The sequence below is a fragment of the Protobothrops mucrosquamatus genome, unplaced genomic scaffold, assembly GCF_001527695.2.
Source record: "Protobothrops mucrosquamatus isolate PMUCROS unplaced genomic scaffold, P.Mucros_1.0 scaffold2660, whole genome shotgun sequence".
Lineage (NCBI taxonomy): Eukaryota > Metazoa > Chordata > Lepidosauria > Squamata > Viperidae > Protobothrops > Protobothrops mucrosquamatus.
This window is the reverse complement of record NW_015388709.1, coordinates 100137-112811: the sequence shown is the minus strand read 5'-3', so window position 1 is coordinate 112811 and position 12675 is coordinate 100137. Positions and strand designations below refer to the sequence as shown.

General features: G+C 39.2%; 1 protein-coding gene across 1 annotated transcript in view; it reads right to left on the bottom strand.

Annotated features, from left to right (window-relative positions):
• Positions 1–12675, bottom strand: part of PTPN21 (protein tyrosine phosphatase non-receptor type 21) — a 55926-nt gene that overhangs the window by 8181 nt on the left and 35070 nt on the right. The window contains exons 11-15 of the mRNA XM_015825482.1: positions 8422–8482; positions 7448–7532; positions 3414–4879; positions 2467–2604; positions 129–355 (exon numbers count right to left, since the gene is read on the bottom strand). Of these exons, the coding sequence (XP_015680968.1) occupies positions 129–355; positions 2467–2604; positions 3414–4879; positions 7448–7532; positions 8422–8482 (1977 nt within the window). The remainder of the gene's footprint in view (positions 1–128; positions 356–2466; positions 2605–3413; positions 4880–7447; positions 7533–8421; positions 8483–12675) is intronic.

Here is a 12675-nt window from a genome sequence, read left to right as displayed (position 1 = left end):
GAGAGAGAGAGAGAGAGAAAGAGAGAGAGAGAGAGTATGAACTCAGATTTGGAGGAGGAGTGATATTTTAAGAAGTTTTTGAAATTTAAGTGGAAGAACTGTTTCTGAATACACATCTTATTTCTAACCCTACCTTAATGTGTGATGCGTTGATGTAACCTGTATTATTTTCCTTAGTAGGGACTAGCTCAACTCTGGTGTCATCATAAGGAAGCACATCCTGGAATCGGTTCCTCTCTGCATTTTCTGGGAGACAGGCTATTGAACAGTCGCCTTCTACCAGCCTTTTCTTTTGAATTCGTTCATATTCTGTAAACACCATCCCTTGGTCTAACCGTTGTTCCAAACCTTTAAACTAAAAATATAGAAAAACAGATGAAAGTAATAATTAATTAATAATAAATTATAACATTAAAATAATCAAATTAATTAATAATTGATATGATGAATGAAGGTGAATATACATGTCTCAGGATAATGTTGCAGGATCCAGACCGAGGTTTAAGTCATCCGAGCTTTCAGACATGTGCTGGAGCCACCCTCAGGGAATGTCTCTCTAGTCTGGGCGCCAGCAAAAGTCCGAAAGCTCGGAAGACAAAAACCTTGGATCCTGGTGACCGACCCAGATTGGATCTTGCAATTTCCCATTTCACATTTTCTGAGTTTGTCTAAAACATTCTTGCTTTTCCCCTTAAGCTAAGTTTCCCAATGGTTTGTAACATATTTTAAATATTTGTATGTTTCTTCTCATTGTTACAAACACTGCCAAACATACCAAATGTCATGGTTCCGACAGATGAAACTCTTCAAAAGAACTTCGAGGCATTGTTTACCTTAAAGAATCTTTTATTCGAGAAACAAAGTATCGGCACTATATAGTTAAAACTAGAAACTAAATTCCCCTCCCCTGGTTACAAAGTAACAAAGTGCAATTCCCTCCTCCAATAAACAGTCATAAATCACATTCCCCAATTAGCTTGAATCGCAGCCTTTCTCCAGCCCACCAAAACACTATCAGCTCTGGGCCCAATGTCATTGGGTTCCCACAACTAAGTTATTATTGTTATGACTAGCTGGACTCTCATCCCTATTCCCCCTCCCAGCATAAACTAATTCTAAAAGCAATAGAGAAAATGGCTGCATTTCCATCTGTTGTCAAAGCAAGAACATCCGATGTTAGCAGCGTTGACACCAAAACAAATTAAACAATTTAGATGCATGTACAAATAAAACCTAGCAGTGAACTTCCAAACAGCCAATACCTGAAATGAGATGAAGCCAAGGATAATTTGGAAAGCTCTAGGCCATCATGGAACAGACCCCATTCTTACAGACACAGAACAAGGAATCAATATCAAAAGATTGTAATAATATGGTGGTTGATATCTAGCATTTCTTTTAACCATTGTTTGCTGTATGAAGGCTGTCTAGGACAGAATTCCCCAACCTTTTCAGCTTTTCAGCCTGGTGGGATGGGGGAGGGTTGTCCCGTGCACACAGGAGGCAAGTGTGCATACATGCAGCTCCATTTGCATGAGCGGCATGAGCACGTGCCTGTTGCTCACAAATGAAGTGTGCACGCATACAGTCACCTGCTGTTTGCACGAGTGGGGATGCACATACACAGGGTTGCCCACCACTTCCGCAGCCCAGTTCCGAAAGGCTCAAGGCCCAGTAGTGAGTTGCAGCCTGGGGGTTGAGGACCCCTGGTCTAGGATACAAATATCATGGTATGTAAACAGTTTAAAACCATTTTTAACGAAGAAACTATACAACTTGTGCCTCGATCATCTTTTCAGAGATATTTCTTTATCTAAACAGAGAAATAGAATGACAAAGGGCAGGCAAAAAAGCAGTGGGAGTAGAAGCAATGTCCAACTTCCTGACAGCTTCCCCACTGAGTTTTCCTGTGGGAATCTGGCAGAGATCATCATAAATTTCCCCTGCCCTGCCCTGCGGCAGATCAGTGGTTGCTGCTGGGAGGGTGAGGGACTAAGGGACCGTGAAACTGTCTGAAACTGTCACAGACATTGAAAATGAAGATTACATGTCCACAGTGGCAGTACAGCAGCAGCCAGTAATAGTAAACCAGCTACAACTTTTCTAAATTTTATTCTTTTGAGAGTCATGGGTTCTGGATTTTGGACACATTTTATACGTTAGCCCATTTGAAGCATGTTAGTTCAAAAATTGTTGCTCTATGATGCACTGTTTTGCCAAATTAAAGGGCATGACAAGAGAGTTTTAGTAGTACATAGATAACTAACTAAACTTAAATAAATAAATCCAGCTTCAAAATATTCATGTGCTCTAAGCAGTTAAAAGAAACTGCTGATTGACAAACTGATGCCAATCCCAATACTATTCTTGTGTCCAAAATGAATTTGGATAGCCAAGTTTGAATAACTAAACATTGAGGATGAATTTTCAAAACACAGACATATCCTAAGCAAACATCAGACCAACCCGTTCATCATTTGTTGCTCTGGGAGATTCTTCCTTCCCCTCGCTTGGCAGAGGAAGACGAGATAATGTTAGTCCATTCAGAGCCGCTAACTTCAAAGGTCCCATTTTTTTAGCTTCAGCTCTGTTCTTTTTCATGACCTGCTGGAAGAAGACAATCTTTCCAAATACATTGTGATAGAAACCAGAGACAAACTGGAGGAGCAACAAAATTGTGGCTAAACAAGAATATGAACACTTCCCCATACATGTCCGGTACTCTAAGGCTCTGTGTGTGTGTAGACATATAAACAATTTCTCCTCATGAAGTAATGAATCATAACATAGCTATATATGATATATATGCATTATATAAAGGTAAAGGCTTCCCTCTTTCCAGTCATACCATATTTCCCTGAAAGTAAGACCTACCCCAAAAGTAAGCCTTAACTTGATTTTGGGGGATGGGCCTAATATAAGTCCTACCCCCAAAATAAGCCCTAGGCAGGGGGGGTGGATCTGCCCCACGCACCCCACACCCACTTACCATTGCAGCCTGCCTCTGCTCATCGACCCACTTCTTCTGCGGTGTCCCCCGGCCTGTATTTCATAGTCAGAGCCCTTTCCATTCTCAGCTACATCTGGGATATTTGATATGTTTCAGTAGGACCATTAAAAACAATTTCATGTGGATCTACTTCTATGTGAGAATTAATATGAGATCTCCATAAAGTTAACATGTGTATACTAGCTTTCTCCAGGCCATGGAAGGGACCATAGCTTGAAAATAAACAATATTCTCTTCGTACCTTCAATCCCATGTTCATTGCCTACAAATCCCATGCTGTCAATAGGCAAACTCAATAGAAACATATACTTACAATGCCACTGGTCTCCTGCTTGGTTAATATGAAGAGCTTTTCAAATATGACATAAAAAGGTGAAAAGAAGACAATCTTGAGAAAACTCACCCCTAAAGGAGGCAGCCCTTCTACAATATTCTTCTTCCCTGACAGTAATTCAGACACTGGTCTCTTCTTTACAGAATCCTTCCGCACTCTATAGCGGGCAGAAATGGTTAAGTCAGACTCTGACACAGATGGAGTTAGCAGCCCGTCTCCTCTCCTTAGCACCTGAGAGTCACCCATGATGTGTGAGGGGCTCACATCTTTTATCCTCTTGTCAGTCTCAGTAATGTGCAATTTAGGCTCATGTATATGTAAAGGACCAGGAGATGAAGCAACGGAACTATAAGGGTAGTTCAATAAAGATTCAGTTGGATAACATGCCATTAGGGAAGGAAGCTGGGGTTTTCCACTGATGAATGGCAGTGCTGGATTAGCCTTACTTTCGTCTTCACATTCTTCCTCTTCCTCACTACTATGAATGAGCATTGTTGCATCTGAAAGAGATTTCTTATGCCCATAATTCACATTGTCTTCTTGCTCCTCGATTTCTTCTTGTTTTGCCTTTTCTAGGAATACAGAAGTCTGTGACCCAGAAGGGATCGCCTTTGGATGAGCCACATCTGCAGCTGAGGCTGACATGGTTCTCTCTTTAATCCTCATGGCCTCAAAACTGTGCGCCAGGCCAGCAATTTCAATGCTGTTTCTCTTCTGCAACTGAGCATGCCGAGCTGATGTCAAAGGCTCACTCACTTCCTGAAGGGAATGGGCAACTGGCAGGCTGTCCTCCTGGAACGTCTGAACAGAGTGATGGACCCGTCGGGTGATGAGATCAGGGTTACTATTACTGCTGTAGAAGTGTCTGGATAGATCTGGTGTGCTGTTAGCAGGTCGTGGATAAGGATAAGGAGGCGGAGGGCGGTATACTTGAGTCTTCATGATGTTTGGTGCAGGATATTCTTGAGCTTGCAATTGAACATTTGTTAATTCAGGAACGCTCACTGCTCCAACTACCAAGCGTCTTTCAGGGGGATACGGATATGAGGACTGGCTGTGGAAGCTGTAATTCAGATTAAATGGGTAATGACCTGAATGGGGGGAAACAAAGTTAACATGTTCTCGGATTTCAGGCTGACTGTACACCAGGGCATCAGGCCTACTGTAAGCATATGAATTGCCTATATTAAGGTTTCTCATGGAATGACTCTGTTTGTTTGAATTCATCATTCCTCGGTTTAGTTGCTTCATCACAGTCTCATAATCTGGGGTAGGCCGATAAGAAGGGGGTATTAGGGCACTATGTCGGTGCGATGGGACATAATCTGAATGGAGGACATCACTGCCAGTAATGCTTGGGTTGGAGGACATAGGTGATGGCTGCATATAGTGCTGCAGGTTATTCAAGGAATTTGTGCTGTGAGCACTGTAGACACTGCCGTTGCGGATTCTTCCATTATAGTCATGTGGCGCTCTATCCAAGCTAGTCTGAGAATGGCAGTAATAGCCATTCTGGTTAGTCCCATAGAGATTATCTGGAATAGAAATGTTTGCATCTATTTATACCCACATGATGGTAGAAAGAGATAAAAAGCAGTTGCTATCACAATATCATTCCTTCGCTTCACCAATGTATTTTGAAATTAAAAATAAAGCCATGCCTTCATGGGTAAATAAATGACAACTTCATTGTCAATACTTAAAGTACATAAAGTGCAAGACATCTAATTCCAGTCCACTAGCAAAAGCAGCTTCTACTTAATGAAATGTACAGATATTGAAATAAAACCAATACTGCAAATCCACCTACAATATTCTGTCTGTTCACTCCCCAGCCTTCCCATCCTGAGAAACCCTGGACTCTCTCTCTCTCTCTCTCTGTGTGTGTGTGTGTGTGTGTGTTTGTATGTATGTATGTATGTATCAGTGGTGGGATTCAGCCAGTTCACACCAGTTCGGTAGAACCGGTAGCTAAATTTTGTTGAGTTCAGAGAATCGACTGAACCCCATGCTGCTTCTGGAAGTTCGTTCTAGGCCTCGGAGGCCTGGATGAGGTCTCCCAGGCCTAGAACGGCCCACCAGAAGTGTGTGGATGCCACTTCCATGTCACTTCTGGAAGTTCGTTCTAGGCCTCGGCCACCTGGAGGCCTCCCAGGCCTAGAACAGCCCATAGGAAGTGCATTGATGTCACTTCCAGAAGTCCTTTCTAGGCCTCGGAGGCCCAGGCCTGCATCCATGCAGAGAACTGGATGTTCAGGTATTTGAATCCCACCACTGGTGTGTGTGTGTGTGTGTGTGTGTGTGTGTGTGTGTGTGAGAGAGAGAGAGAGAGAGAGAGAGAGAGTACATCAAGCGAAAGCCAGTTGATATTTTCTTCCCAACATTCGCCTTATATTGTAATTAGTCACACAGAGTGCCCTTTTCAGCAGAATAACACAGTAAAATTGCTTAAAGACTTTTAATTGTCAACATTAGGAAACCTAAATGTTGCAAATACAGTACTCATAACAGCATACAACTTTAGTCTTTGACCCGGCACCCAGCTTCCAGAAGGATACCTATAAGTGAATGCTACTGTGCTAATGAGAAATCCTCCTCCCTACATACCAGCTGAACAAGCTTTTAGTAATTAGTTCTTTCTATCCCTTTAAAATATGAATAGTATGACTATTAATTATAAAGTTCACTGGTTCAATTTTGCTCTTGTAAAAATGCTCTTGTATTTTCCAGATGGAAACTTAAGGTAATATGTAGTACAAAGAGACACTCAGTGGTAGAATATAGATTTGATAAAAAGATCCAGATTCAAACTCCAGAGCCTTCAGTTTAAGGATGCAGATAGCACGTGATCAGGAGGAGTCTGGTAGCAATTTTTCTAACTAACACATTTTATTGAAAGGTATAGGGATGTAGTCACAAAAGGCACCAGCAGACTCCTCCAGATTTTTTTGCCAAGATAGAAAACATGGCTTTCTTCCTACAATGTCTACAACAAGCTAGCACATGATGGAATTTGAAGAATTTGGAGAACTTGGAAGGGTGTTGCCCATGTCAATAACCAACCGAATGAGACAAAAATTTGTTCTGAGACAAGGCAGCACCTTGTCTTCTTACATTAGAGCCATACAATCAGTTCTTTATTCAGGTACTAAGCAGTTTGCATGTTCTAAGCCAGGGGTCCCCAAACCCCAGGCCGTGGCTCACTACCGAGCCACAGCCTGTTCAAAACTGGACCATGGGAGAAATGGCAAGCGTGCACACAAGTGGTGGGCAAGTTCACGAGAGCACCCTCCGCTCAAGTGGGCTCTGGTGATGCAAGTGGAACTTCACACACAAGCACAAGTGGCTGCCACTCACATGAGTGGAGCTTCGTGAGCGAGCACAAGCACCCTTCACTCGTGCAAAACTGCATTCGCATGAGTGGAGGGCGCGCACACCACCTACACAAATAGAGTTGTACGCACACATGTGTGCCTGCCACTCATACACCCCCCCACCAGGCCACCAAGTTGAAAAAGTTGGGGACCGCTGTTCTAAGTCATGTTTTATTTAAACACAGTTTACTGAATAAACCAGAGTTGTTGCATTTACATACTGTTTTATGTCTTTATGTAAATCCAACCACTGATTACAGGTAGTCCTCAACTTACAACAGTTTATTTAATGACCGTTTAAAGTTACAACGACACTGAAAAAAGTGACTTATGACTGTTTTTCACACTTATGACATTTCCAGCATCCCCTTGGTCAAGAGATCAAAATTTGGATTTTTGGCCATTGGTTCATATTTATGACAGTTGCAGTGTCCAGGGGTCAGCTTTTATGACCTTTTAACAAGCAAAATCAATGGGGAAGCCAGATTCACTTAACAACTGTGGCAAGAAAGATCATAAAATGGGGCAAATCTCATGTAACAAACGTTTCACTTAGCAACAAAAATTTTGGGCTCAGTTGTGGTCGTAAGTCAAGGACTATCTGTATACCAAGAACTGTTTAACATTAACTATTAATGACTCCCCAATAACATCATCCAAATGTTTTTCACATTTTCCAATTATTCCTTTGCGAAATATTCCAGTTTCCTAAAATTGCTGAAATTTTACCTTGCGAGGATGTATATGTTTCTGGGTAGTGTCCATTGTAGTGTAACTGAGGTGGTGGTGGCATCATATAAGGCTGTGGTTTGGGCTGCTAGAGATATATTGAAGTAAGCAAAGATAGATAACAATTAGAAACAAACTTTACTCCAGTTCTAATATCCACATGCACTTTAAGTCTGAGCACAACAATATCAATTCAGACTAAATGTTATAATTAAAAACTGCAAGAATGTTTTGCAGAGACGTAAGAGCTGGTACATATCATAGCTCCTGCCTATAAAAACAACTGAATCAGGATATCTGTACAACAAAATATAGAAATATGAATTTTATATAAAATATACTGCAGCACCTTTCACTCTAGAACAGGGGTGTCAAAGTTGCCGTGTCACGTGACGTGTCACAATGTATTGCGACTTTTCTTCCCTTTGCCGGAGCTGGGGTGGCTGCGGCTTCTGCATGATGCATCTGGCCTGTGGGCTGGCAGTTTGACACCCCTGCTCTAGAACTTGCAAAATTTCTATTAAGCCAAGCACAGACATATGGGCCTTCCAGAGTTGTTGGATATAAGATGGGCGGCAAATAAATTTTATAAATAAATATACATTAATTAACTGTGGATTTGCTCAGCTGTGAAAAACCTGGATTGGTCAACAAAATCAGTACATTAGCAGTGTCCTCAAACATGAATTGCCAAGAAAGCCTAATTCAAGATTGGCTGGATAACGAATCACAGTTATGTGTGATTTTAGGAAGTGGATGTGAATTGCTTCTCCAGAAAAAGCAGCTTAGAAGAACCCATGCATTGTAAAAGGTATTAAGTTATATTGAAGAGGATTTTTAGAAAGAAAAGAATAATACTAGTTTGTTCCTTAGATTTTCTTCAGCATTACAGATTTAAAATGAAACTTTATTAATTTATAAGAGATATCTGCTATATTCTTAGTTTCATTAATATACAGGTGTGGAGTGCTTACCAGAGACAACCTGGAGGATGATCGTCTTCTAACTGGATTCACTGTCACTGTCTGAGCTTGTCTACAAAACACAATGACATAACACACATTTTGTAGTGGCATCACAGTGGAATCCTATTCATGTATAATCATAAATTTCAATATGCTTAGTGGCAATAAGTGTCTTTAGGACTGTAGTTTGCAATAATTCAAATTCATAAAATGATTCTTCTCCCAAAGAGCCACTTGCCACCACATTACATACAGTATATAGATTTAATCATCCACAGCTGGAAGCATATCGCATCAAATCAAAATAATGTATGTTAGTATATGCAGCTCCTCCAATGGCAGTCAAAAAGACTATGAATACTCATCAGATAACACAGCAATTTTTAATTCATTCATATTAAAATACCAGGGGGGAAAACCATTTAGATTTTCAAAAACACAACAGACTATGAAAAATGATATCCGAAACAATATTGTATTGTTGATGCCCAGTCACCTTATTGTATAGATGGGTGGTAAAATAAATAAATAAATGATATTGCTTAGACCTCAGCAGAGTACACCTGCTTGAACTGTTGCTAATTCAGCTACAACCTAACTACAAGTATGTGTTTAATCATAACTGGTGAATTTCTAAGCAAACTTCAAAATAATCTTCCCCTTTTCTTTGTTCGTTGATAGACTAAATGATGGGGAGGGGAGGTTTATTTTTGTCACATCACAATGCCATATGTAGTTTTATCAAACAGTGAACAGGACATACTGGCAAAGATGGGCAGCAGCATGCATGGCTAGATATGATACCCACTTTTCAAGTAAGCCATGCCTGCATTGATTCACATATCATAGCCCAGAGAAATCCAATCAACATAGACTACACATGGACCAATCTATTACAAATACATAGTAAGATATATAAGAATTTCATATAATGCTCCACATAGCCTGTTACAGCATTTGGAAAATAAAACAGTATTACTCTAATCCTGTGATTTAAGCAACTTCAAAGAAAAATAGCAGGTATCATCTTTTAAGATTTCTATGTCATTAATTGCAATGTGTTTTTCTCTATAAAAAAAATCCAAGGAGGAGAAGGAAATATAGGCTTTTTGATTAGCAGCACTCAAATTCATCATCTGGAAGGAAACTATATCAGTGTTCAAATGTGAAACATAAGTTTTTTTATTATTATTAAGGCAGGTTAGACAGTTGTTACATGCACTCCAAAGTTCAGCTTACAGTCACTCACCTACACTCACAGCCCTGGAAATAGCCACCCTCATACACACATACACACATTCATCCACAGTTATATTCACCTACATTTACCCATGTCCTTCTCACCTAGGCTGGCAGGCACTAGCCAGAGAGTTAGAAGCCACCAAGTCTGGATCCAAAGACAACTCAAAGAATGGGAAAGCTTCAGGACCCCTTTTATCTTCCAAAAGCCTTGACAAGACTGGCAGCTACTCTTGCCTTGTCTGGTAGGTGGTGATGGGATTATGGGGCGGGGTTTTCAGTGTGCTCAAGCCCCTCTTCTTTTGTCTGCTTCAAGTGACAAATGTCCCTTTGTTTCTTTAACAACTTAGTTCCTTCTTATCTACCCCCCTTAAGCAATGTTAGAAAAAGATTCCTGGCTTTTGTGCACTCTGCTTACCTGCTTTCATATCTTTAGGCATGGCAGCTTCAACCTAATCTCACACAGTGATGGACTATCAGTTGATTTATCTCCCTTCCTCCAGAGATATGCAAATTGCTAACATTGTGATAATACAATATGTACTAGTAACCATACGGGGGATGGTGTCTGTGAAAATTATATTGTTTTAATATAGTAATTATGGTTAAGATGTAGTTTATTTGTTGTCTAGCTTACAGCAACTATAATTTAGCAAGGCTCATTTTTGTGGTTTCTTTTTGTGCCATGTCCCAAACATGACAAGTACCATTAAAAAGAACGTGCCAGGAATTTAAAACAGGAACTATGGTTGTTCATTTAAAATCTACTGGTCTTGTTTATAGACTATTCCTCAGACCATGGCTAAAATCGATTATAGCTTAAGACATGTGAATGGCTGCATTCTAACTGAAATTCTTGACTTTTGAACTTTCTCTGTCTCAGCTCTGTTCCTACATACAAAAGAAGGAATATGTTGTTTAAGGATTCCTGAAAAAAGTACAGAAGCTCATTCAAATAATTTTTTTTTGCATATTTTGCATCCTGTATTAATTGGCCTTGTGACAGAAATCATTGGCTCATCAATAATGTTCTAATGTTTATCTATTCTTGCAAACATAAAGTTGCATTAAAAATTGGTCTGGCACATTCTATTTATTCTGAAAACCAAATGACAAACCTTTCATACCCACACCCACATTCTTCATTTGTGTAGGACACAGACAGATAGGGAAATGGTATATTTATTGGGATTCAATGTCCAAAGGGATAGCTTCTTTAAATCACATCACTGTGGGTATATGGGAGCACTATAAACATTAGACATGCAAAATGTGCAAGAGGAAAGAAGAAAGAAAGATTTTGTGTTTTGGCTCACCCTTTGGGCAGAGAAGGACGAGAAAGGATTGGAAAGCGTGGAAAGGCAAGAATGAGGAAAGATTTCTGAGAGCCTTCTTCAGGCGAAGAATCTGAGGAGTCTCTAAAGACAAGGTACATGCAGACAAAACATAGGCAATTAAATAGCTCATTATGAAAATGGATGTTGACTATAAACAAATGTGACATCATAATAGGTTTTCAAGTGGGTTTCTTAAGGGTGACATCTCTCAATGGTTAAGACCCAACTCTTCTTAGGTAGCAAACATAAACTTGTTTTTACAGAAGAAGGGTTCTGTTAGATAGCAATGGAAACACACGTTCTCTGATTTTAACCAATAGGCCTGAGTTAAAAGGAAAAGAATGATTACTGCTATTTTAAAATGTGAATTCTAAATTTACATAAAAGGTAAAAATTCCCTTGAGTTGAACAACTCCTGGTGACTTCATGGACATGTTAACAAAGTTTTCCTGATAACAATACAGAATTATTTTGCGTCCTCATAACTAGAAATGCTAGCTGTGTAGATGAAGCAAATCAGGAGATAAAAACATCTCCTAGAAAATAATTCAAATACTTACATGCTTAAATCCCAAATCCAATATTAGGCTGAAAAGAACTTTATTTGTTTACACATTTATTCTGAGAAGCAAACCTCACTACATCTAGCATATTAAGGTTTTGTGAATCCTGTTCATGATCTGAAGCTCAGCGACATCTTTCATGAACAATTTTCTTTTTTTCATAATTAACTTTGAACATTGATTACCTTACAAATAGAGTGAATGTATGCAACTAGATCAAAAGCACCCCACAGACTCATTTTATAACCCAGTCTAATCAACATTGAAAATTTGGCAATTTTGGCTAGTACAATTAATCCTCCTTCTCTTTCTTTTACATTTTATGGCTTAAAATAGATGAAACCTCTTTCTCTGCAAAGGTTTTAAAATGTTTCTAAAAGGAAAGTGCAAAAAAATGGGAAAAGATAGCTAAAGTCTATGAAGTTAAGGTTTTCTAGAACTAAGAAGTTTTGCAAAGGTGCTTGATTATTTACACTATGGAGAGTTTTAGGTCACAGAAGGAAAAGGAAAAGCACTATAATAAGCATCACTTCTGCTAACATGGCTGTCCCCATAGCTCCATTTCCATTTCTTAGCTATTCTTTGAAGCAGACTTCTTTCTTCTTTGTTTACATTTTAAAAAAATGAGTTTCAAAAATGTACTTAGTGCTGATACATTTTAACATGTCTGTAATGTTTATTACAAACTGTTTCCAGGATACCTATCTTTTATATGAACAATGACATTCCATCATTCCTTGTAAAACAATTATTCACTACTTTGGCCTGTCATACAATTGATTTTATCAGAAACTTTATCAAACAAAGCTATAGACCAAATGTTATCATGCATCTATCCATTGAAGAATTACCCTGACATATTCATTGTTTAAAAACAACTAATTTGACTGCAATAAATAAAACTTACTAGGTTTTTTTTTATTTGCAATGTTCTTATTCTGGTCCTCAAATATGTGTGGCAAACTTACATTTGGGAATGAATTGAATCTTTTTTTGCTTATGTAAGATGTTTCTTTAAACCTATTCTTCCAAAAAGAAGATACTGAGGAAGTAAAAAAGATTAACCTGATGGAGATATGCAAGAATCGTTACCTAGGTAAAAGCAGCTGAAGCATTTTTTTTTT